The sequence below is a fragment of the Dioscorea cayenensis genome, chromosome 1 (genome assembly GCF_009730915.1).
Source record: "Dioscorea cayenensis subsp. rotundata cultivar TDr96_F1 chromosome 1, TDr96_F1_v2_PseudoChromosome.rev07_lg8_w22 25.fasta, whole genome shotgun sequence".
NCBI lineage: Eukaryota > Viridiplantae > Streptophyta > Magnoliopsida > Dioscoreales > Dioscoreaceae > Dioscorea > Dioscorea cayenensis.
The window spans coordinates 2391097-2418762 of record NC_052471.1 but is presented as its reverse complement, the minus strand read 5'-3'; the positions used below and the strand labels follow the sequence as shown (position 1 = coordinate 2418762).

The following is a 27666-nucleotide window of genomic DNA, read 5'->3' as shown; positions in this document are numbered from 1 at the left end:
TAATTTAACTATAATTTATTTATTTTTTTAATGAAAAAATTAATCAAATAAAATAAAAGAAACTGAAAAAAATTGTGTGGCTTTGGCAAGTCCATGCTTTTCATGCCGCCAACCTAACTTGGTATCAACCGCAGAGGGATTCTCTTGGAACTCTCTTCTCTCTGGCTTTCATATATATATAAAAAACCCATCTTTTCTCTCATTCTCTACTTCAATGGCGTCTTCTTCTCTCTTCTCCTCCTGCTCCCTTCTCTCCCTCCACCTCCCCATCTCCAACCGAACACCCTCTTTCTCGATCTCTCCTACTTCCCCAATTCCCTATGCCTTCCCTTCTTCCTCCCAATCTCTTCGGATTCCACGAAACCTCCTCACCAATCTCCGCCATCCAGGTGGAACAAGCTGCCTCCGCATCCCCATCGCCTTCTCGGCCGCTTCCCGTCTTGCCCTTCCGTGTTGGCCATGGATTTGATCTCCATAGGCTTGAACCTGGGTACCCTTTGATCATCGGCGGGATCGACATCCCCCATGACCGGGGTTGCGAAGCTCACTCCGATGGTAATTTCTTTTGTGGCCTGGTTTTTGGATTTTCTAGTTTTGGTTGGTTAGGGTTTGTGTTTCCGTGTTGTTGCAGGGGATGTGTTGCTTCACTGTGTAGTGGACGCTATATTGGGGGCTTTGGGGCTTCCGGACATTGGCCAGATCTTTCCTGACACTGATCCCAGATGGCGTGGTGCTGCTTCCTCGGTGTTCTTAAAGGAGGCTGTGAGTTGTTTTTTTTTGTTTTTTTCTTTGATTCTACTTCTATTTTTGAACTGTTTGACTGTGCTCTCTGTTTATTTTGTAGAATTCTTATGGCTTGATTCTTGTGATCATTGATCTTTTGGTTGGATGATTGCTATTTGGAAATGAATCTGGTTTCAAAGTGCTTTTTTTTTTTCGGGTTCTTGGGGAGTCTGTTAGTTGATTTTATTGATGCTAGGATACTGGCCATGCTTGCTTAGTCTTGATTCTACTTCTACTTTGGACTATTTAACCTTGCCCTCTGGTTGTGTTGTAGATTTCTTATAGTTTAATTCTTGTGATCAGTGATCTTTGGTTGGGTGATTGTTATTTTGAAATGAATCCAGTCTCAATTTGCTATGTTTGTATTCTTGGTTAGTTTCAATTGTAAAATTTGGTAGAGTGTTGCTATTGTAATTGTATCTCAGCAAATTGGAGGTTTGGGCTGTTGGGCATGCCTATGGAAGTGGATTATTTGTACTGAATGAGTTAAATTTCAATGGTTCTTGTTATACAGATTAGTATTTTATTGAATCTTTTTTGTCTTGAAGGAATATTCATTAGTATGAATCTTTTTTTTCTATTGAATGACATTTGTAAAAATTCTCATGCTGTTGCAGAGTTTCTAGGAGTACTTCTGTATCTTGGTTAGCTTAAAGGATATGTATATATATATATATATATATCTCTAATGCTAATATCACATTTGCTATTATCTAAACTAATCTAGAGACTATGGGTAGTTTAGAATTAGCTTTTTTAAAAGTGAGAGGCATAGTTAATTTTTATGACTATATAGTTTGAGTGGTTTTTTTAGCGACATCTCACAGTTGCCATTGTGGATATTACTATTAATTGGGTTGGTGCTGGATGCTTGTTTACTGTTATAACATTATGTCAAGATCTTAGGTTTCAGATTATAAAGGTCATGGAAAATTGAGATGGAAAAGATAACATTCAAATATTGAGTATGCATTTTTTTTGGTTTAGCCTATGGTCCATAGGTGAAGACAGCCAAAAGAAGCTTCATTATGGTGGAAAGAAGTGTGGCAGGTAACTGATAGAGGATATTTTGTTATCTGCCACGACTCCAAAGCCCAATAACAACACTTAACAAACAACCACCTTTTTGTCCCATGCATAATATGGGACTAGTGTATTACTAATTAGAAACCCTGTTTGTAGTTGACTGAAGGGACTGAGTGAATGCAAGGCCCCTTGATATTCATATACAGTGCAGATAGGTTTGGCATTTTTGTTTGTGGCCACAAAAACTATTCGAGTTACTTGTTATGTGTTGCACATCTACACCTAATTGTCAGTATTTTTTTTCCTTGTCATTGGGATAATTTCCAAAGCTCTAGCCTTGTGGGATTGCAAGCCAAATGCTAATTTTGTGGTTTATGGATACAAATCAGAGTGTTTGCAAAGCCCCTCTTCTCAGAACTTAGACAATATGACAGTTCATTACAATGAGTTTGATGCTGGGCTACTGTGATAAGATATGTTTCTTAAGTTCTAAAAGGGACTTCATTAGGTTAAAATTGAAGTTGATGTAGTTAATGTAGCTAGATGATCAATGAATAGAATGTGAAGGCTCATTAACAGTTGCTGACTTGTTTAGTCACCTTGCATTGAAATTAATGCTCAATAGGTCTACTTCAATTCACATGTTTATTTAGTAAATCAACTTTTCATTTGTGTTGCTATGCTAACAGCTAGCATTTATCTCATCGACTTGGTTTCCTCTCCGTGTTTAAGCATCAAGTGGGTAATTATAGATAACCTCTAATAATGAAATAATGAAATTTTACTATGAGACTTTATTATTCCAGGTAAGGCTAATGCATGAGGCCGGGTATGAGCTTGGGAACTTGGATGCCACTCTGATCCTACAGAGACCAAAACTGAGCCCACACAAGGAGGTGATCCGGGCAAACTTATGCGATCTTCTTGGAGCTGACCCGTCAGTCGTGAATTTGAAAGCCAAGACTCATGAGAAGGTTGATAGTCTCGGCGAGAATCGAAGCATAGCAGCTCATACAGTAGTTTTACTAATGAGAAAATGATGTCAAACTGTAAATTAAATGGGATGAACCCCTTATTTTTCCGGCAATTGTATGCGAACGTTGAAAGAGAATATCATTGTCATGTATATGCATATAAATATACTTTTAGGCTGAAATTATCTGCTCAAAGGCTGCCAAGTTGTTTGGCTTACAATATACATCTTGTTATTGATAAGCAATCAATTAACATCCTATTTTAAATGCTCCCCTATACAGTTAAATCTTTCTGTAAAATTTTATACTGCTGGAAGCATACATTTAATTTCCAGATTTGTAGGGTTTTTTTTGTCCTTTCACAAAAGCATTTCAACAAAGAAAAAGGGTTTACTCCAACACAATATGTATCCCATAATGCTATTTGTAAAACCTAAGATTCCTGCATTCGGTAAATACTTCTGATTGTGACTGTGTTAAGTATGACCTAAAACATGAACAAGAAGAGAGATATATATATATATATATATTGGCAATGGCCCTGGTAGTTGTACAACCAACCATTTCTTAAAAAATGGTAATTTCACTGAAGGATAAAAAGAACAGGAGATAAGTACAACCTAACTGAAGTGCAACAAATTTGTCGGAGTTCATGACAAGTATAGCTGCTTTTCATACAATTCATGTTTCCAACATTCTCTAAATTCAATTCTTCATCTGTATCTATTTATTTTCCTTGTATTGAGAACAATCCATCATTTTAGGAATGCAATGGACATAGTTTCTGTATCGACCCATCAAGCGGGGATGTCACCGGACGCAACTTGAACTCGTAAAGCTTTGGCCAGAGCTTCCCTGTCACTGCAAACATAACAACAATAAGGTATACAGGTATAAATAACAGCAATTGCAGGGATACAATGCAAACTACTCATGTTGGATGTTAGAATGTTATCATAAATGGCAAGCAGATTAGGAAATCTTTAATTCTCCTTCAGAACTAGAACCATGGCACATGCACCGCTTGATAGTACCACAATAAAACTAGAACCAGAATTTTCTTCTGTCTTTGATGACAAACTAATACTTATAAATTAATTCTTATAACTTTATTTTCAATAGTTCCTTGAATCTCCAATATACAAACAATGCAGGGGCTATAATTTCAACCAAGTTTGATATGTGTTGGTTTCTCTAATAATTGCTTGATGCCTTAACAAAGGTATTGATGCGGGATGTATCGAGGAGCTAACCTGTGCGTTCATGCAGAAATGGGACTCAACCTAGCAGAGGGGCTTTGGTCATTTTTTCGGGCGGTGGAGTTTTTGGGTTTTATGGGTCTAATTTGATGGAAAATGGGTCAACAAACAAAAGTCACAAGCTTGTTGCACAGGCTCATGAGCCATACCGAAATTCGGCCAAATTCCATCATATAGGCCTCGAAAACCCTAATTTTGCCGTTTATTGTAATAATTGATTTTATTATATCTTAAGCTAAAAATCTCTGATTGTAAGCCCTTTTCTGGAAATAGTCTTTATTCGTAAAGCCTTTTATTTCTTGCTAAAATTTGAGAATTTGCCATTTTTGGCATATTTTCAAATTAACTTCTTTTTAGGGTTGTTTTCATATCTTTAGTTCGCCCATTTATTGTAAGCCTAAGGGCTAAGGGCAAGAGTAAAGACAACTTTGTGATCATTATTTTATTGAATAATGAGATCTATTTACTCTTTTCCCAATCCTGGTTATCTTTGATCAACAGGCGTTGGAAGATTGCTACCGGGTATTCTGCGCAAATCAACGGTTTTCAGGTATACCGCTGCATCAGGTATTCATGTGTATCATGACACCGAAAATAGAATGACATACCCAAAAAAAATTCCTGAAAACTAAATCCAAGCAATAGGACTCATCCCCCAACTAAACACAGTGTAAGAGTGAGCATGTTTGCATTAACATTTAAAAATAAAAAATAAAAATAGAGAAAACCGATACCCACCGAACAGCCGATTACTTTCTTCATCCCATGCAATGCCATTCAGAACATCTATTCCCTGGAAGATCAAAAGTTACAATGACCAATAAGTCAGGATAAAATCAAACAATTCATGTTAAGACATGTGGATTTAAGGCTCAATTTACAGTTTCTTTGATAAAAATACAATTAGCAACGAGTTCAATATTAAAAGTAGATTTGCCACCTATGAGTAGAGAAAGCTGTTTCCTATAAGTAAACATTTCATATAATTAGGTAAAATGGTAAAGATACCAAAAGAGCTGGCTAGGACAAATGAACTAACCGGACAAGCTGCTAGTTATTCTATTACAGATGAAAGTACCAAAAAAGGGCATGAGGCAAAAATCAATTCTTTAATACAGCAATTGAAATCAAATCAATTGTTTCAAAGAGCAGGGATGAGAACAATGGCTCTAAAGAGTATTTGAAGTTCTACCAAAACTTTTCCATCTATTGGCTCCTGTTTTCCAAATATAGAATACTTTCAGAAAATTTGTAGTTAAATCTGAAGTCATCAAAGAACCAAAAGTAAATGAATTATAATCTTTAAGGCCTCAAAGGTCCTTATAATTTTCCACGCTCCATGCCCTTCACATTCCAGTTCCATTTAACTAATTCAACTGAAACTATCTATCTAGACTTCATTTCAGCAAACATCTGAGATACTTTTTCACAAACTCTTTCATATACATTTTTATTTTACCATGTTTTTTTTTTTTTTTTAGTATCAAATAATCTCCTCAATTTTGTAAGAGTGTGTCATAACCATCAAAATTTGTCCTAGAAACTTTTCAACATCATAGTAAGCAATTTCTTTTATTTAGAAGCAGTGAAGCACAAATACACAGATGATACTTCCGCAAGCATTGATAAGTATAAAGAACACAGAGGAAAAATACATCAGATTGTGTTAATCAAACCAATAAAGAAAAGGCACACCATGAATTTATCAAACCAAAATTCGCTTGAAAACTTTGATTACAGAAATATATAAGCACAAGAATGACTAAGAAACTATAAGGCAAAGGAGGAGACAGCATTGGGTGACCTTTCATAATATCAACAGGAGTGAGCAAAAACACTTGCCCAAAATCAGTGGGAGAATGCACTGAATTTGACAAGTAAAAGTGTGCAAACAGTAAAAATCCTCTTTACCTAGAGCAAGATAAAAAACATAAAAAAAAATATATGGCCAGTTGACAGTAATCTGTATAAAAAACATCAGAAAATGTGACTTACAGTATACCCAGATTGTAACAGGCCTTGCCTGAAAAATACAAAAACAACCTTATGTGATTTCTTGAATTAAAAAAAAAATGCACCAAAGAAATAGATTAAATAGCCCTGATGCCATAATGAGACTTTCTATTCAGAGGGAACGGAGCAAACCTCAATCCATGGAGAAGGATCCAACTATGCACCATTCCATCTTTTGGAGAAATTCTAGCAATGCAATTAGTCTGCACAATGCAATTTTGGATTTAGTATGCCACTCTGCTCAGCAACCTAATTTGACAAATAATGTGTTCATATACGCCTAACTGTCTATTATTTACCCATCAAAATATTGCAATTAACCATATACACCAAAATTTAAATTATATAAAAAAAAAAAATTTATAACCCTTCCCACAAAATTCATAGATTATCTCAGTATTGATTAATAAAAATGGTAAAGTTACCACAAACCCTATCTTTTCACCTGTTTAATTAAAAAGTAAACCAACTTTATTCAAAGTGTTAATTGGTGGGTTAGAAATTTACAATTATAATTTTTTTTCCCAATTTTTACAATAATAAATTACATTAGTTTTATATTGGGTTGGTAAACAGGTGTGTGGGATCAAACATTTTGGGTTTTCAGTGCATATGAAACATATAAACAATCGCAATATTTTTGAAGGATCAATAGACAATTACACGTATTTTCTTTTACAAACAGACTCTTTTTAAAAAGATCATGCCACTAGTTACCTACAACATTAGAATATCAAATTACGACAATCACAAATTTGCTTCGCAAACCTGCTAACAAACGTGACCAATGGAGGTAATACAGAAGACTCCAGTGGCAAGTTCAAATTGACACACTTTTGCTACTATGTTAAGTTGAATTATGTAATACATAACATTCAATAGCATTAGTAATCAAAATGAATATGGAAATCATAATAAATTCAGACATTTGAGTTACTTTCTCACCATCCACACATTGGCCCATACTTCACCATTTATGTACTCCAGTTCATTGAGATGTGGAACTTCATGATTCTTATACCGCACAGTAGCACTTCCAAGGACTGAACTAGAACATAACCAATATTAGAGAGAAAAGTTGGAGAAATTTAATAAGGCAATATATCTTGAGCTAAAAGACCTTTGAATGTATGGGGATCAAGTTGATAAAGTGTCGAACTTCCATCACTCCCATATATGACCCTTCCATCTGTTGCCAATCCCCACCCATCCTGCATCTGATGAGTAAACTTTTTACGCTGCAACAAACACATTGTGGTAGTGAGTCTCCAATCTCTCTCTCTCCTTGAAGGGTAATTTTCTCAAAAACCAATAAACCTTTATCAACTTCAAAAAAATGAATAAATGTCAAACTTTCTTAAAGTAAATTAAAAGACATTGCGTGAGAGAACACTGCCAAGATATTTCAAGTTTGGAAAAACTTAGAATGATTGGTGTTACTAGAAAACTTGTATCCTTAAAGATACTCCAATGATTTTGACAAAAAAACCATATTTCAAATAGAAGATCATGAAAAAAATCAGAATGCTTAAAAACTTAAAAGGTAAAGTAGAATCTAAATGAACTCAAGAGAACATAGAAAATCATAAATGGGTTCAGAACAAACTCTGCTAAGATTATTGCGATCATACACGAAACCAATTTTTGTCTGCCAAGTAACTTGGAATAACCTACACAAGAAAGATCATATAATTTAGATAGTTTAACCTGGAATCAATGATCTAGAAACTTGTGCATTTGCAATTTTATTCAATTAACACAATGTATACTTGTCAATAAACATTGTAACATTTGCTCATATTCATATCGCCTACAACCACAATGACAACATTTGTCAAATCTTTTTGTTCACAATTTATGAATCTAGGTCTCCAGGTTTATATATAAAATCGCCTAGATACTCTGGATCTAACAAGCAAAATATGCAACTGCTTCTTCTGTAATGACCAACTTCTTTAAGTGGGTGAATTCCATTAAGTTCATTACCTTTTGCCGCCTTCCTGCATCAACATTGAGCCTCATAGAATCTACAGATCGTCCCTACAAATATACATTGGGGCAGTGGGGATAGTTGCCCATTTGAAAAGTCCATGGGTATACAAAATTTTAATTTCGTCCTCACTAAAATTAAAAATTAAAACATAGTTGTCATAGTTGTTTTTTTTTCCAATTGCCCCCATTGAACTAAAATCCTGGACCCACCCCTGTGAATCAGCATACAAATTCAATGGCTTTAGTGTGTTCCAACGTTTCAGTTTCAGTCATTTTGTTCATTTCAGTCATGCAGTGTCACGCAATTACATACTTTTAATTTTTTAAAATATGAACTTTATTAGCCACTGTTTTTAACAGTAAATAATTAATGTGTAACCAATCATTTAACAGACAAGTAATTGATTCATATTGCTTATTATAATTTGGTTTAACCAAATTATAGCGTACAACAATTAATTGATATATTTAATTTGTGCGACCAAAAAACTTTCACCTATCATAAATTAAGCTGACAACAAAGAAAGATTCCCACAAACCTTTCACCTAAAAGAGTAAGACCTTCCCCAAAAAAGGACTTGCCCATTTGATGAGAAGCCTGAACCTGAGAATCAATTAAACAAGAACAAGGTGAAACTCATGAATAATCATGATATTAATTAAACCATGTGTACACTGAAACTCTTCAATGCTTGAACAAGCCATATATTAGATCAGTCAGACAAACTTGTTCAAAAACTACTTCAGACGCAATTTCAGCCCCAAAAGTCCCCTCTATAAGCAAGCTTTTCACTCATTCTCAATAAAAGGCAGAGGCAGTTGAGAATGTAGCTTAGGGATGCAAGTAACATGAAAAAATATAGGGAAGTGCTGTCTTAGGAGCAGATTGAGATTTTAAATCAAGGAAAAGGGATCAGGTGGCAAGAGAGATTAAAGTTGCAAAAGGGATGAGGTGGAAGAAGGTCGGGCAAAAAGTGCCAGAGCATTTGAAAGAAATTCAATAGGAAATGTAAAAGAAAAAGGAAGAAATTATTGAAAAGTGAATGAGGGAAAAAAATCAATACAAAGTAAAAATTACTTAAGTTGGAAGCAAAATATTCCCTCTTTTCAGTGCAGAATAGCTGAACCCATGATGAAGTGAAACTTTATGAAAGTTTTCATTGCTGCAGTGCAGCAGTGAGAAATGGATTTGAGAAAGAAATAGCCACGTTTAATTATGCTCCTTTCTTTCTTTCTACCATGTATCAAATTATTATAAGTGCTTCTCTCATGAATCACATGCAATAGTGCACAAGAAAATCCAAGCTAGTTAAATGAAAACGAGCATTGCAACCCAGCTGATTAAAAACTCAATTGCAAAATATCAAGCAGAAAATGTAAATAATTGTCCAATGAACACTAGTACTGCAAAAACTAATAAAGGCCAAGGAGGTTCCATTTCGAACATTTACCTCCCCAGTCTGAAGATGAACCCGTCTGATTGATGACTGTACAAAGAACAAGGATTTTTAAGTTAGAACAGTCAAATTGGTGAAAAAGTTAAGAGCATGTTTTCCATGGATATTATAGATCACAAAAAAAATGATGGGTGAAAAAAACAATAAGTTAAATCTAGAAAGACAAACCAAACACAAGCAAAAAACTTAAAATCCAAAGAATCCACAATAACCTAAATCTCATGATCCATCTACATATTCCAAAAATTGAACGAGTTCTCTAAAACCATCCACACGAACAACTTTATACTCATTAGAAGATTGGCAAAATCTCTACACATGCTAGATTACAGATAACCAGAATCTTCAAGAGAAGGTAACTTCATGATGAAATCTTAATGTGTAGCTTATTAAAAATGTAACTACTTGAGCAAATATGAAACATGTGCATTTAATGTGGTCCAAGCAAATAATATGATGTTTAAAATTTATTATCAAGGAGATAAAAGGAGTTTATGAGAAACAAAAACCTGTATATAGCAAGTAAGCTGGCAAATTGTTGAGTTCATGAGATAATAAAAGCACTTTGATCAAAAAGGACATCATACCCTTCCATAAAGACCTGTTGATTCAAATAATGTATCATTTCCTCCATATACAAGCCCCTGAAAATATACAAATAATGTTGTCCACAATTCGGCTAACAAAAATAAACATGGCAACCAATTATCTAGGCATATACAATTTATGGAATAAAATATAGAAGACACATGTAAAAACAAGTGAATCTACACTACAACTGCATGGTATGGTCATAAAAGTGAATTAGAACAGAAAGAAAACCAAGAAATTGGGATCGAGAAACCGATCAGAGTATGTATGAGTTGGTAAGCAGTCCACTTCCTAGATCAGTCAAAGCCTAGACAAGCCCCGTCATTTGACGGATTCTGATTGATATGAAGTTGAAATCAATGGTAAATAAAAAAGAGCATAAAGATTAAGAATGAATATAGGAATTTCATATAACTGGCAATAGCTTGAATTCTCATTTTCTAATTCCTAGCATGATTCTGGAGATGGTAACAGTTGTTTTTGATACTATAAATCACCCAGAAATTTTAGTGGCAAGAAATGACAGGAGTGTGGTTGCACATGGTCACCCTCAAGGTTATCCATATTCTCGGTGCACCTCACAATTTATGTGTTTGACTATAAATTATTGATTTTTTGGTTGGCTCAGATTCTTATTTCCTCATGAATGAATATTCAAAAGGATTCAAGTCTGGATTAGGTGATATACTTTTAAGCCTGTTAACAGGATATTGTGAATTTCTAGTATGCAAATATAGGGGATTCTTGAATCTTGTTAGTGGTATCAATGGTCAGGTTAAAGCAACATTCTCATGTCGAGATTGCAACAGAAGAACTTCAATATCATTTTAATAAGTTGATGCTAAATGCAATATTGGAGAACATCCCATTCCATCAGAAGTCCTACAACCCAATCCAATAAAGACAAACTTATTAAATAGATTAGTAGTGTTCTTGGCCAACTTGAATCAATGATATTTTTTGAAAGACCAAAGATTATATGGCATGGTTGAGAAATAGGCATTTCTTGATAAAAATGTTACAGATTGTGTGAACTACCATGATTCATGATTATGATCATAAAGTGAAAAGCTTCAAGCATCCCTGCCTCATGACTGCTTCCCACTAGTTGGGACAAGTATGTTTCCGGCACTAATTCTATGCCTGCTTCCTCTTCTTGCTATTAGGTTCTAAGAAATCTATATCAAGAGAGGAGGTTGTACAATGATAATTTTTAAATCAGCAAAAGCAAAAAAGCCACATGATCAAGAAAATATCAAGACCAATTTGATGAAAGAAAACAGCTATCAAAAAGTCACTTGATCAAGAAATATCAAGGGCAATTTCAAGTCTAATGAAGAATAAAAAGCTATCAGGAAGCCACATGATCAAGAAATATCAAGGGTGATTCAAGTCAAATGAAGAAGAACAGCTATCAAGAAGCCACTTGATCAAGAAATAACAAGGGCAATTCAAAATAAATGGAGAAGGACAGCTATCAAGAAGCCACTTGATCAAGAAATATAAAGGCCAATTCAAGTCAAATGAAGATGAAAAGCTATCGAGAAGCCACTTAATCAAGAAATATCAATTCAAGTCTAATGAAGAAGAAGAAAAAAACTATCAAGAAGCCACATGATCAAGAAATATCAAGGGTGATTCCAGTCTACTGACAAAAACTGCTATCATTGTATTCTCTAAAAAATGACTATGTTTGATTACAAAATTCAAAAATCCACGTTCAGAACGCACCCAAAAAAAAAGGAACATGGTGAAACAATAGCAAGAATGCAAATTTAAGGTGCAAAGAGATACACAAAGGTCAAACAAACAAGACTAGAAAATCTCCTTGCGAATAATAAATATCATTGCCTAAGTCCATAATGTTAGCTTTCATATTGTCTAAATCTCAAATTCACCTCACGAACACATCCCCATTGATCAAAGATTCAAGGCTTAATCGATAGTTAATCATTCAACAAACGCTTAAGATCACAGACAAAATTTATTCAAAAAGAGTAAGCATCAATCATGGAAAAAGAACTGAAAGGCCACTGAAACCTCTCACAATCAAAGAATTCGACTCAAATTAACAAGAGTGGATCGAGATTGATGAAGGGCACCTGCGTGAAGGCATCGGGGTCGTGAGGGAACTCTTTAACGACATCGATGGTGAAGAACAGAGGTTCCGATTCCAGGGCATCGATGTTCTTCCAAAAGACAAAGAAGAAGACAAAGAGGGAGAGAGCGAGCAGCGTGGGAAGGAGGCAGGTTGCGTTGAGGATCCCTGAGTGCTTCTTAGAGCGGGATGCGAGGGCCTTGGGTTGCGCTGGATACGAGGAAGCCATGGAAGCGGAGAGCTCTGAACTCCTGCGCTTCACTTTCTTCTTCGAAGAACCGAGAGCCATTTCCTCTCGGCCTCAACAAACCACTGCTTTTTCTATGTAATTTTTTTTTTCCTTTTTTTTTTATTACAACTCTGTGTAAAAAAAAAATTATTCGTGTTTTTCTAATTTGATCACTAAACTAAAAATATTTTAATTGATGTTAGCATTTTCTTCCAATTAAGCCACTCACTTTTAACTCCATTACTCTAATGTTGAGTTGGCGCGCCACTTCACCTGACATGTGTCAAATTTTCTCTTGAACTGTTGATGTGACATTCCACTTCAGCAATCCATTGTCACCTATCTTATAAATTACATCAAATCCACTTGCTCCAAGTTTATTCTCCTCAGAGAAATAATTTGTAGCATCTCGGAGAGTTGCCAAATCAAACCCTATAGATTCATCACTCACAAATTCTGATTCATCTCCTCCATCTACTGAAGTTTTGATTTTTACAATGTTTAGAAATATCAGTAGCATGGTAGAAACAAAAATGGAATAACTTACCGGACGACAATCGTCTAATTGGTTTCCTCTTGCTTTTCCTCCTCAAATAAATGCAAACATCAGAGAAGATAACAATTCCGGTAATCACCATGAATACAACAATAAAAACAATGGTCGTAGTATTGCTATTTTTTCCTGCACAAAATAAAACAATATCAAATCATTATAAAGAAAGACAACTCTCATTAATCTATAGTTCTATCATAACCTATCAACGGATGCCAATTAAAGCTAACACTCACCATCACTACCGGAGTTTAGGATCGCATCATTTACCCCAGATGATGAGGGCGGTGGCAGCGACACCGAAAGCAGTGAGAGAGAAGAAACAATAGGTCTCATATCCGGCGATGCAGCTCGATCAAACTAGCAACCAAGCTCCCAACTCTTCCATAAGCAAAGCCTCACAAAATATTGAGAGTGTTATTCAAGCATTTTTCTCACAATCATTGATAGAGAGATTGACAGTACACTAAACCATACCATATATACTACTCCGGCATGACCACTGCCACAATGGTGGTGGACCCCACATGGTTGCAGTTTGGTGTTCGTAACTCGCACTGCCAGGTGTTGGTCTTCGTCAAGGTTCAATGTCCTCCTGAGACCTCGGCGTCCATTCTCTCTAAGCTCCACCCCATCACGCCCTCCCACTCCTCCTGCGCTGATCCATTCTTCTCCAGCCTTCCACCACCAACTCGTGCATCCGATCTCGACAAAAGACGGCAACGTGCGAGCATCCATGCTTGTTGAAAACCCCATAGAACTCATACCACCCACAAAACTCACTCCTTCCATAACCCAAATCAAGATGAACAGAGACAATATTTCTCCATCTCCCTCCTCCCACAAATTGTCGTCATCCCAAACCTTAACAACAATTCCTCCGCCGGCCTCTCCCGCTTCAACCTCAAACCCACACTATCCCCCGCCACCGTCCATCATCAACAACTCAAGAGAAAGTCCGATGCATGTCAGGTGAGATGGCGCGCCAACTTAGTATCAAAGGTAACAACGTTGAGGTGAGTGACTTAATTTGAAGGAAATGCTGACGTTAGTGACTAAATTGAATTTTTTTTAGTTCAGTAACTAAATTAGAAAAACACGAATAATTTAGTAGACTAAACATGTAATTTACCCAAAAAAAAAATTTACTTTAAAAATTTTTTTGGAAGCATTATAGACAAGTATAAAAGTGTATCAAACTATCGGTTATAGTGATTTACAAATTCTCAAACTAAAGATTTTTTAATATTAAAGATATTTTTATTTTAAAAAACCATTGAGTTAGGCCCAGGTGGGAGAATTAATTAATATTTATTAAAATTAAGTGTAAATAGAATTATTTTTAATTAATGATATATTATTTAATAAAATAAATATTTAAAAAACTAAATAATTAAATAATTTACCCAGATGTTTATTAGGATGAATAAAAAATATATTTATCTATGTACTAAATTTTATTTAATTTATTTTTTAATATAAGTTAATTAAAAAAAAATATTTCTTCTTCATAATTAAATTTGCAGAACATTTTATTTTCGAATGAATATGATTTATTCATTTTGTTCTTAAAATACTTCACACAGTAGAAAAATACGAAAGGTGTAGCATAATTTATAAACAATTTTTTTAGATTGTTTGAAATTAATATTTCTTTAATTTTTAAGTAAACCCAACTCAAATCAATATATTTAAATTATTTAAATAAAAAAAATTCCCCCTAGAATAGAATAATTAATCCATAGTTGTCTCTATTTCACATTATATTTGGCATTACCTGTCTGTTTACAAAGATGCAATATTCTTTTCAGATGACAATATAAGTTTGATTTACAAAGACACATACACTCTTTGTTAGATGACCAATAAGAGTATGATTTCTCTCAGGGGCGGAGGGGAGGGGGCGGCGGCTGCCCCCTGTCGCCGGCGAACCCCCTCCCCCGCTCCTTCTTACCCCTCTCTCTCTCGCCGCCCTCCTGTCGCCGGTGAACCCCCGCCCCCCCTCCGTTTATCCCTTTCTCTCTCTCTCCGCCATCCTCGTCACCGGCGAACCACCGCCCCCCTTCCCGTCCCCCATTTCTGTTTTTATTTTTATTTCTCTCTCTCTCTCTCTCTCTCTCTATATATATATATATATATATATATTTATCTGGTAAAATCCCCCTTTTGTATTTTTATTTTTTCAAAAAACTGTCTCTCTCTCTCTCCAATATCCCTCCCTTTTTTAGGGGTTTTTATTTTAAAAAAAATATTTTTTAAACTTCCCTCCCTTTTTAAGGGTTTTTATTTAAAAAAATATTTTTTAACAAATTAATACTTATCCTCTAAAGAGTAATAATTTTTTAAAAATTTATTTACAAACTTTTTTATTTGATTTATTAATATTTTATAAATTAACAAATTAATACCTATCCTCTAAAGCATAATAATTTTTAAAAAATTTATTTACAAATTTTTTATTTGATCTATTAATATTTTATAAATTAACAAATTAATAACTATCCTCTAAAGCGTAATAATTTTTTAAAAATTATTTTCAAATTTTTTTATTTGATCTATTAATATTTTATAAATTATTTCATATAGTATATTTAAAAAAAATCTATGTTTTAGTTTTTGGTTTTTATAAATTAGTTTATATAATATATAAAATTATATTCGGAGTATAGAGTTTTTTTAAAAATGTATGATTTAAAATTAACATATGGATAAATTTAAAAAAAATTAAAAATTTTATTAATTAATTAATTTTTTCGTAATTCACCCCCCTGCCCCATAATCTCTGGCTCCGCCACTGATATTTTCTCTTATTAATTCGGTGTCTCAACTTTCCTTTGTGGATTTCGACAAATGTGTCATACTTAGCATGTTAATATGGTTTTGAAAATTTACTGATTTGCACTTGCTTAATTGCTAAAGTTGGGCGTAATTAGTTGACATTAAGATAGTTGTCACTCGCAAGAGTCTGATTTAATTAGCATGATTGCATGGCCAACTATGTCTCAGACTTGCCTCTTTATTTATTTAATTTTTTTTTTATAAAGCTTTGCCTCTTTATTACATAGATATAACATTCTAATTTTTTTTTATTATTTATAAAATATATAAGCCTGTCAAGTCATACTATTTATATTATTCATTATACATGAAAGTGAGATTTGAACACTTTACGTCCGTGCAGGACTCCCGTACTGTATTATTTGGGGCACACCAATGTTGGTTATTCTAACAATTTAATAATAGATATCTATTACATATAATAAAAAGATATTGTATATACAAATATCCAAATATACACACATATATATATATATAAAGGGACAGTTTTTTACTCGGCCATCTAGATATCAGCAGTTGGATTCATATCCAACTATTACACATCACCCAATTGTGTGCACAGTGAAGTGAACAAATTAATCAACAATGCTGATGTGTTACTGTGTTTTGCTCTTTCTCTTCACTTTTATCTCTATCTCTCTTCTCTATTTTTTCTTTTACTTTTCATTCCTTGCGGACACTTTGTGTATTGCCCTCTTTTTTCACCCTTATTTTTATTTTTATCCTTCATAATCTTTCTCTTATTTTTCGCTCCTTGCGGACGCTCTGAAGATGTTAGTAGAAAACATGTTTATATATATATATATATATAAATGTTTCTCCTTTTGATGCATATTATTTATAATTTTAAAAAACAAAATATTAGTTACAAAACTTGTAAATCATGTCTCTCATTTTTATTTATTTAGATTTTGAACAATGGTTCTTACTTTTCCAATTTGTTTTCATTTCGATCAAAAATTATATAAAATAATCAACACAAAGTTAGCCCCGAAAACTAAACTTAATCAGCTTTAAATCATTTAAATCATTGATACGTAAATATTAATATTTTAAAACATTAAGAAAACAGAGTGAAAAAACCTTCTAAGCTATGCGTAAAAAGACACCTTTAATCAATATATATAATATTGAAAACAATACTATTGTTGGGAGCATGCATTACTATTATTAATTTTCCACACATCGCGGGATCCAACCAATTTATTTATTTATTTATTTATTTATGTTAACACAAATGATAAACGCGGTCAAAATGACAGAGAAATATGAATGTGCGTCAATTACAATGGAATTTATCAAATTCAAATCAAATTAGTGAGTTTTCCACCTACTCAAATTTTGAACTAATTTTAATTCGACATAATTATAAGAAACTGGATTAACCTCAAATCCTAAGTCAAGGTGCCAATCAACTTTTAGTTTATAGGTACTCGACCTCTTGTATAGGTTATTTATATTTTTATTGAGAAACCAAGTTCGAATATCAGCTCATACAAAATGAGGTCACAATCCAGTTGTGATATTAACTCACTTCTCATTTGTGCACATATCTACATTGATTTTTATATATATAAAAAATCTTGAGTCAAGGTGAATAATCATTAGGTAGGCAACCATGAATTTAAAATTTCAAATAAATCCTTCCAAGAAAACGTCATGTGAATGCTGAGAACACCAAATAAAAAATCTTGAGAGAACTAATAAAAGAGTTTGATGAGGTCAAATAGGCCACGCCCAAACCAAACAGGCCAACCACCCTTCTCAAAGAAGTCTCCTGCATGCTTTAGCCTTTAGTACTATTTCATCTTTATGGTCTTCTAGAGTTATATATTTATTAATGCCATTTCATATGCCCAATGTCAATTCATAGGGAGGAAATTTGAGGCATATATATATGACCACTGCCAACTTGATCAATTGGTGAATGCACACTTACATGCCAATGGTCAATAAAACATGTTCAACTTCTAAGCACAACCCACTTAAACCCTTATGTATATTATAACTATTATAAAGTGACCAAAGACATTTATTCTGTTCACAAATAAAGCTAGAAAAAGTAGATCATCAATTATATATATATATATATATATATATATATATTTATCCAAATCACAGTTCTAATATTCTCCTCTCCAATACATTTAAAGAATTATTGTTTAATTTAATTTGTCTATTCATTTTTGACTCATTTATTCTTAAATGTGTCAAAAAGCAAAGAGCTTGGTAAAAGTCCCACTTTTTAAAATTGATTGAAAGTGAAAATGGAAAAATTACAGAGAGGGAAAGAGCATCAAAATGATCAAGAGTTTAATTAATAAGATTTCCACCGGGATATATAGGGATGGTTGGAGGGATGGCAGAAAGTAATATAATATATCTCACCAAACTCATCTTTCTTCAGTTATAAAAATATTAAAATAGATTTTAATTTAAATTAAAAAAAAAAAAGAAAAATGAGAGAAATGTGTGTTTTTCTTTTATGGTAAAATAAACAAGGAGTAGGAAAAAGTCAACTCACATGAGTCATTTTTCCTCAAAAGACATAAATCAAGTGATATTAATCTCAAATGGTTTACGAGAAAGAAAAAATAGGGATTGTTCAAATTTTATGCAAAAAAATCAATTTTACTGAAGTGCGGTCTTTCACGTTAATCCTAATAATTTAAGATGAAAATATATAAAATATTAACTTCACCCATATCTACTAACTAAATGAGAAGTTTAATTTTTTTTTTTTCCCAAAAATAAAAAACATGAGCGCCTTCCCCTTCCTTAACAAATGGTAAAATTAAAGAGTAATAACTTCCTATGCAAAAGTCATATCAAGGACTTGAAACCAAATACAGTAGTGCATGTTGGGTTACAGATGACTTTACAGGGATTGACTTTAACCCTTCAATTCTCATATTTGATTTTTTTTTTTAATTACATAGATTTTAATATTTGAGCCATGTCTTTATTTAATTTGACTTTAATTAAGTGCAACCATTCCGTGATTTCACTTTTCACTTTTAAAATTTAATCATTATGTATCTTAAGTTGCTTATCTAAAAATTAATGGATTACAATAATGTCTTACAACAATGGATTACAACTCAAAGTAAAAAAGTAAAACATTAATGGATTACAACTATGATGCTCTAAGAAAGAGTGACAAATTAAGGAGGTTGAACGTCTCTTCATCCCTTGCTTAATTTGGAAATCAAGAAGTTTCAAAGTTGGGTAATAATGCAAACCCATAAAAATTAAAAATTAAAAAAAAAAAGTTAGACAAGAATGACCCTTATCTTAAAAAAAAAATTCTACAGCCTGAACATATTGACTAAATATGATTCCCCATTCCACCTCCATTCACACAACCAAATTCCATGCACAACCTAAAAGGCTAAAACCATATAATTTTCTTCATAAAAAGAAAGACTAATAATAAATATATTAGCTGGCCACCACTGCATGATATTTCTTAAGATGTTAATGTCCAAAGTGCCATGCAAAAGAGACCTAGCTAGTTGCCTATATATACCTAATGTTCTTCTCTTGTTTTTGCAAAGTGTGATACTTGTACACAATGGCCACCTTTACTAATTCTTTGGCTTTCTTCTTCTTCTTCTTCTTCTTCTTCTTCTTGGTTGCAGCTGTTTCCATGGCTTCAGCTCAATTATCTTCCACTTTCTATGATAAAGTCTTGTCCTAAGGCTTTGTCCACCATTCAAACTGCTGTTAAGGCTGCTGTGAAGAAGGAAGCTCGCATGGGAGCTTCTCTTCTTCGTCTTCATTTCCATGACTGTTTTGTTAATGCAAGTGTTTTGTTTTGTTATAAAATTCTTTTATCATTTTAGTTTTTCAAGTTAATTAGGTTTTGTATTTCTATTTTTATATATATATATATATATATATATCTGCATGTTTAGACATAAAGTGAGGTCAACTTAAGGTCAACCCTGCATGTTAACTTATAATAATATATTTGAGTTTGTTTGCTACACAAGTCCTCTTAATTATGAGATTATATATGCATGACTCATTTATCAACAAAACATGCAGGAGCCATAGTCAAAAGTAAGAATGCAATTGATACGAGAATAGTCAAAACTTGGAGATTAACTTCTTTTTTGTTGATATATATTTTCTAAGTTATATATATATATATATATATATATCAGCTTATTTTAGAATTTTTGTCATGTAATATACATGCATCTTTATCCAAAAGTGATCTTAATTAAGTAGAGAAATTAATAATATTGAATATTGAATTTGTTTATTGTGTAACAGGGCTGTGATGGTTCAATTCTGCTGGATGATACTTCCAACTTCACAGGAGAAAAGACGGCTGGAGCAAACCAAAACTCAATAAGAGGGTATGATGTTATTGACAATATCAAGACACAAGTTGAGAGTGTTTGCAAACAAACTGTATCATGTGCTGACATTCTTGCCGTTGCTGCTCGTGACTCTGTTGTTGCTGTAAGTTTACATGATGCATCAAACTTTTGATTAATTTCCATAAATTGCGCATGCATGTAACTCTAATGACATTACTAATAAATATAATAATATCAAATAATAATGTTGAGACAACTATTGGTGACGCATGCAATGGATTGTCACATGGGTAGTGAATGGGAGGCGCAGAGTCATAACCCTGCGCTTGTGTATTATATTGGTACGTACGTTCATCCATTGTTCACCAAGCAAGTAATGTTCGTGATGCTGTTTCAAATGGGTATTAGGTGGTCTCATATGGGAAAAGTCATATTTTTTTTTTCTCAAAAATTTAATGATTTGTATAAACTACTTAATGGTAAATGACCCAAATAAATCCACCGAGTAATTAATAATCTTATTATAGAGAAAAAAGTGAATATTATTATTATTTTTTTTACAATGAATCACATAGTCCTGAAATTTTATGAAATAATAAAATTATTAAATAAATAGTAATCACATAGGAAAAATTTATTAGTTTGATATAATTCTAATAAATTTTTTTGGATGTATATATTAATTGAAGATTTTTATTGTCCTATGTAGAACCTAACTGAGTTCTCTATTCCTTAACAAACTAAATGAACAACTGCCTATCGTATTAAAAAAAAAATGTTGAAAAAGAAAAACTGATGGCCATCTCTACAAAGAATGGCATATGGAAAGTAAGATTAAAATATTATTAACATGTGTAATTAAATGATGTTTAATTAATCATAAATTTTGTTATGCATGCAAAAGTTGGGAGGTCCATCTTGGAGAGTGCAACTGGGACGAAGAGATGCAACAACTGCAAGTGTCAGTGCTGCAAATAGTGACATCCCACTACCGACCTTCGACCTAAGTAATCTATCATCGGCGTTTCTCTAAGAAAGGCCTCAGCGCCACTGACATGGTTACCCTCTCAGGTATACTAATATTATACATATATACATATACATTTTTTTTTTAATGCATGCAGATCTAAACCGCTCAATGATACTTTGTATATAATCAATCATAATGGTCCAATTCTATTTCTACTAAACTTATCGTTGAAATCTAAAAATCAAAACTCAGACACAACCCATTCAATTAAAAAGTTTTCCTCCAATCCAATATTTGAAAATTTAATCCCACATTCCTATAATTCCCCAACTAAATACCTTCATAGTGTTAGATCATGTTTATACATTTGATTAATGATATTTTGTTATATGTTCAATATTTGCTGATTTAGTTACTCCCTTTCTAACAAATTAAATGTCCATAATTTATTCCTCCAACTCATTTTACTTATGAGGTTTAGTCATTTTAATAAGTATCTATTATTAATTATAAATATTTAATTCTAATTGATATTAATTAAATCAAAATATCAACAATTAATATAAAAAATTTTCTCCACTGTAATGCAAGAAAGTAATTAGCATTTCTATCTCATTTATTTATTTTTTTTTATGACAAACGACATGATCTGTCTATAATGCGTGAGTGTAGGCTCATGACATTACTATGAAGCTTAATTTCTCAATGAAAGATTCGAATCTCCATCACTCCGCACACCACCACACGAGAGATTTATTTTTCATACGCTTTTTAATTATTATGAAGCACATTGTACTCATTTTTGTATTATTTTGACCCATCCTACTCATTTGTCCATTATTTAAAAATCCTATAAACACAGGCATCCTCTCTCTGTTCACTAACAAAACACATCCTATGTATTTAAGGACTTTGCTCTTCTTACATACGACAGGTGCACATACAATAGGCCAAGCTAGGTGCACATCCTTCCGCAACCGAATTTACAATGAGAACAACATTGCTTCATCATTCAAAACATCATTGCAAAGCAACTGCCCGAGCTCCGGCAGCGATAACAACCTCTCTCCGCTCGATGCCTCCACGCCGACGACATTCGATAACTCATACTACAAGAACTTGGTTAACCAGAAGGGCCTTCTGCATTCTGATCAACAGCTCTTTAACAATGGATCCACTGACTCTCAAGTCAAAACTTACAGTTCCAATGCCTCCAAGTTCACCAGTGCTTTTGCAAGTGCAATGGTGAAGATGGGCAATATTAGTCCATTGACAGGCAGCAATGGTGAGATCAGAACCAATTGCAGGAAAATCAACTGATTAATTAATTAAGTATATAATTACATTGCACGCATTCTGATTAAGTAATCAGATTGCATGCATGCATCATGCACGTTTGAAGAATGTTTTGGTTTAATTTGTTTGGTAGTATTTTGAATCAAAGTTTTAGCTATTGGTGTGAGCTAGAGTGTGTTTGGTTTAAGTATCATGGAAGTGTGGTTTTTGTGAGAGTGTCTAAATGTGTTTGGCTTTGTGTAACATGAAAGTGTGTATTTGTGAGTTGAGTGTTTGGTTTTAAGTAATAAGAACAAGTGGATTTATCTTTAATTAAGGTTCACAATCATATGCTCTTTTTTATTTATTTATTGGTTCCTTTCTTAGCTAGAAAAGTCATTGTTAAAGATGAGGTCATTCATATAATCATATCCACTTATATTTCTTTGTATCCTTTCTATCTCTGTTTGGGTTTCAAAGATGAGAAAATTGCTTGTTTTTTCTCTTAAAAAAAATGGGTGATTGATTTATACTGTTATAGGAATTGTATTTACTTGTGTATCTCCATGGAAAGAGGGACGAAGAGAAGAGATAGAGGGCACTAGAAATTTCACTTCTAATTAAAAAATATTCCAAAATTATTTTTAACATAAATTTTATCATTTTATGATTCAATGCGCTGCATCCTTTCTAGCATTATGAGCTTACTCATCATGAATCCATAATTAAGCAAAGCTATATTTTATTTATTTATTTAGTAAAAATGGATAAATCACAATTTATTGAAAAAAAAGAAAAAATAATACAAAATGAATAACATATGAGGAATGTTGTGATCCAGTTTAGTGTTAGAGGAATTTTTCAACTCAACTATAAGGGGGTTAGCAAGACTGAGACTCTGTCTAATCAGTAAGATAGCTTCTTTAAGTCTAGTGGTTTTTTTTTTTTTGGGCACTAAAACTGTATTAATCTAGCTGGCTAATTATCATATAATTAATTTCACAAATAATTGAAAGATATAAAAATGATGTATAAGTAAAAATGTGGTTGACTCTTTTGAGTCAAATATTTCCAATAAATTGCTCGAATAAAAAAACAACTATAAAACCATTTAATTTGGAATTCTTGAGTTTTTTTTATGTTGTATTTTAATTTTGTCGATGCAATACTTTACAAATCAATGGAAAAAGGAGCATCATATTATTCACTGGTCACTTAGATTGAATTGAAATTTATAATATAAAAATTTCATAAGATTTTATTTTATTTTTACTTTTATTAATTACTTTTTAGTAATTATTTTCAGACAATATATACTACAGTATTGAAAGAAATAAGAAAAACACATCTAATATGGTAAAAAGTTATATATAATTTTACCAAAGGTATATATCCATTTTTTTTCCTAACAAAAACGATAAAATTCAACGAAAATTCTAAATATTATAAACTAATTTTAAATTTTCACTTCCCGCCAAATTCTCATTCTTTCCTGAAATTCGCGCCACAACGCAACCCTAATACCTCCACTCCCTCGTTACCATCCCAATCATGGCCCATCTCATCTCCGACGCCGGCGCCGGCTCCGGCGCCGGAGTCGGAGGCCAAAAGCCCCTCTGCTCCATCTGCTACGAGGACCTCAAGCCCATCATCGAGGATCTCCAATCAATCTCTCTTTGCGGTCATGTCTTCCATGAGCTCTGGTACAAACCCTAATCCCCTTTTCTCTTTCCCATCTCATTTGTGGATCTATTTCATCTGATCTATTATTCGGATTCCGGTTCTTCAAAGCCTTCAACAATGGCTGGAGTACTGCCCCTCAGGGAAGAAGCCAACTTGCCCCATTTGCAAGCAATCCTGCTCCCAGAAAAGCCTCACTCGCCTCTACTTCCAGTCCTCTGGCGACGCCACCCAGCTTCTTCACTCCGATGGCATCGATGCTGAAGCATTGGGCGAGAAAGTGAAGAGATTGGAAGGGAAGCTTTCCTCCATGACTTCCAGTTTCCAAAGCCAGCAGATGCATCTCCAGGAACTCAACAAAGAGGTAGTTCACTTGATCCTAGCGAATAAAAATCTCATCTTGAAAAGAACCCTAATTGTCTTATGCTTTCTTTTGCTCCAGCTTTCTAAATGGAAAGAGTTTGTGAAATTAGAAGAGGCTAGGAATGAAGAAGTTAGAAGTGAGAATAAGTGTTTGGATAGATTGGTTCGGCAAAAGAACGAGGTTAATCCCTTTTCAGAACTAGTTAAAACCATTTATCGAGTTTCGTTTTTGTAGCTTTTTACGGTTCGATGTATGTGCTGTCTTTGGTGGCAGGAACTATCGAGGAAATCATCGGAGTGCTTGAAGTTAGAGGAGAGGAATCTGATGCTTGCTAAAGAGCTCGCCGCATTGAAGTTGTAAGGCCGGCTGTGATTGATTATTGGAACTAGTTAGCTTCTTATCAGCTGTGTTTTTCTTACTTCTTTGTCAGGGTGACAGACTTGAACCTTGGGGAGGAGGAGATGGTGAAACTTGCGTCTATAGGTCATGGTGCTAACCATGCTAATGTTATCGATGTTTTGAAGAGCTCGCTTGCCCTCCGTAACAAGTATGCCTAGATTATTATGCCCTTCGGTTTTGAGTTCTATAGATAACCTGTTCGATCATTCGTAGATTAGTCATCAGTTTCAGGATCAGTGACACCTCCTGCATCTATAACATTCAGAATTTACATGGATTGTTTCTCCAGGATTACTAAAGTAGGCACCATAACCTAGTTACCTCATAGGATTACCTCTAATGCATCCTTGAATTACATTCCTTCTGAATATAAGCATTTACAGACGCCACAAATTCTTTAATTTGATGTTCTTGCTTTGCCATTATGTAGTTTACCTCTGTTCTTTATTAATCACAATGTTCTTTCTTTGTGTTTATACTTCTATGAATCTATGCTTCTTTAGGAGCTACAAAGAATTGATGGCAAAGTGCAATGCATTAGGAAGAGCCGAAGCTCGAACTCAACAGAAATTTGTTAAGGCAAAAGAAAAGATAAAAAATTTAAAAGTGAGTTGTTTCTGTAGTCTTGATTTCAGTGTCTACACACATGAATCATACGTAAAATAAACTGGAAGATTTTCTTGTTTTCGAATGTACCAGGTAAGACTACAGGAATTGGAGAGGGCTGTTGAGGAAAAAGAAAATGTGACACTCAGGAAACTTAAGACCTTCACTCTGTTGAAACCTGAAAGAGTGAATACTGACCGTGCCATGCAGAATAGCAGTTCAATTGATAACCGTCCGTTACAAGATCAAACTGAGAATTGTGTGAGAAACAGAGAACTTAACTCTAGTAATTGCCTCAACCATTTGAGCGGACACATAGAAAACACTTCTCTTCAAAAGGATTTCACTTCGTTGACGTACAAAGAATGCAAAGACACTGTGGATATTGACGATGATGAACTTCTTTTAAAAAATTTAGACACTTTGATATCTTCAAGAAACAAAAATAGTTCAGCTGCTCATCTTTCATATCGCCAGAAATTACAAAAACATGCTCATGGTGCAGATGTCCAGAGAGAATATGTTGACCAAGAATGTGTTTCCTCTTCACATCTGCGCATTAGTCTTGCAGGAGAATCCTCAATTTCCAGCAGTTTCAGACAAAGGGATGAGTGGGATACTACAAGAATAGCTTTAGATAGAAATGTGAAAGATGTAACCAGTTCAACTAAGGATGTAGAAGCAGTCCTGGCGGATGCTGTGCACAAGCACCAACTTTCAGCAAACAAAGATATTCAAGCTCATGAATTTGCTGCTTGCCCTAGTAAGCCTTTTTTTTAAACTCCATTTTAAATTGTGAGATACTTAAGATTCAGTTCATCATGAATTAGTTCTCATTATCGACATTGAGAAGCTTGGTCTAATGGTTTAGTAAAAAATGATTTATCTGAAATAATAGCTCTGGTATCACATTGAGAATAACTCTAAATATATGCAGATTTCAAAAGAGTAGTGATCTAAGAAAAACATTTATTCACTGAAAACAAAATGGAAAATTTGATTGATTATTTTTATGTTTTCCAGGGGATCCAATTCTTCATGGACATTTTGGGCAAGATTTCACCACAAGAAATGTGAGTAAGTGGGGAAGGCTGGCAGAGCATAAAGCTTCTGCATCTGCATCTCTTGGCACACAAGCACAAGTAAACAAGAGAAGTTTGATTACTGTTGGAGCTGATGGGAGAGGAGGAAAAATCAAAGTCCTCAGGGCTCATGATCAATACTTGGTAAGCTAAAATGAAGTATTAAGTGTTAGTTAGCTATTTTGTTTGGTTATTCCAGGAATTAAAAGAACAATTACTTCATTTTGAACACAGAGTGTCAAGGAGCAAAAATTGGCGAGCAAAAGATGCAAGTTAGGAGCCAATCAAAATGGTCAGTTTCAGATAGAGCATTTCTTTGAGAAAAATTAGGAGGTTCATTATATAAAACTGAGCAGGCCAAGTATTTGTTTCTTGTTTCCATGTTTTCTGATCATTGATGTATTCTTTTGTTGATCAGTTACATGATAGGCCAAATTTTGTGAAGTATTTAGGATGAAATTTTTATTCCCGTCATAATTATGATTCAAGAAAATTAGTCTTTGTAGATAAACAGGGATCCTGATTATGTAAATTGAGATTTATCTCAATTAAAAGTTTACTTCTTGAATGATATACAATTTACAAACAAGACATTGTAAACCAATGAGGATATTCTACAAAATGTATAATTCACTTTTCCAAATTACTCTTTTAGTCTTTCTATTTTAAATTGTAATTTTTTGAATTTTTTTTATTATTTTAATTTAGTCATGTTAGTTTTTTTTTAAACCATTAAGAAAAAAGACTGATATGATTCATTAAAGCAGTAAAAAGACTAATAAATTACAATTTAAAGTAAGGGATTAAAAAGATAAATTTAAAAACATAAAGAGATTATTTAAGGAAATATACCTATACCAAGCACATCTATGGCTACAATGACTCCTATTCTGTGGTGTGAAATATACCAGCTGCAGCTGGTTTAAAGAAGCATCTTGTACAGGACAAAATGGAAAATTGCCAGTAATCTTTTTTTCCCTCTGGGAAAGCATTTCTCTAGAAATGGTTTAGAATTTTAAATTAAAGGTAAGCAACAAATGGTTGTTTGAAAATTTTTTATTTACATAAAAATATGTCTTCTAATAATTTTAAAAAAATGTCTCAAGTTTGGGGCCAAAACGAAAAATAGATAATAAGACATCTGTG

At 33.4% G+C, this 27666-nt stretch overlaps 3 protein-coding genes and 1 pseudogene across 3 annotated transcripts; 3 read left to right on the top strand and 1 right to left on the bottom strand.

The window, feature by feature from the left end:
* Positions 1 to 191: 191 nt before the first annotated feature.
* On the top strand, positions 192 to 3005 carry LOC120264547 (2-C-methyl-D-erythritol 2,4-cyclodiphosphate synthase, chloroplastic). Its single transcript, XM_039272368.1, is given in 4 exon segments — positions 192 to 363; positions 365 to 555; positions 632 to 762; positions 2616 to 3005. Coding segments are annotated over 4 exon segments (705 nt in total). The 5' UTR covers positions 192 to 214; the 3' UTR covers positions 2850 to 3005.
* A 388-nt stretch (positions 3006 to 3393) lies between these two features.
* LOC120264367 (glutaminyl-peptide cyclotransferase) lies at positions 3394 to 12505 on the bottom strand. Its single transcript, XM_039272186.1, has 11 exons — positions 12198 to 12505; positions 10092 to 10148; positions 9499 to 9534; positions 8587 to 8651; positions 7662 to 7725; positions 7176 to 7293; positions 7001 to 7098; positions 6188 to 6258; positions 6038 to 6065; positions 4781 to 4835; positions 3394 to 3644 (listed from the first exon to the last, which is right to left on the bottom strand). Exons 1-11 carry the CDS (start codon positions 12480 to 12482, stop codon positions 3544 to 3546), a joined length of 978 nt encoding a protein of 325 aa, XP_039128120.1. The 5' UTR covers positions 12483 to 12505; the 3' UTR covers positions 3394 to 3543.
* Positions 12506 to 19381: 6876 nt separating this feature from the next.
* On the top strand, positions 19382 to 22733 carry LOC120268958 (annotated as a pseudogene).
* A 1207-nt stretch (positions 22734 to 23940) lies between these two features.
* LOC120262669 (E3 ubiquitin-protein ligase TRAIP-like) lies at positions 23941 to 27302 on the top strand. The gene is made up of 9 exons (XM_039270665.1): positions 23941 to 24092; positions 24181 to 24433; positions 24512 to 24613; positions 24707 to 24789; positions 24864 to 24980; positions 25336 to 25438; positions 25532 to 26201; positions 26462 to 26664; positions 26755 to 27302. Exons 1-9 carry the CDS (start codon positions 23941 to 23943, stop codon positions 26848 to 26850), a joined length of 1779 nt encoding a protein of 592 aa, XP_039126599.1. The 3' UTR covers positions 26851 to 27302.
* Positions 27303 to 27666: the final 364 nt, after the last annotated feature.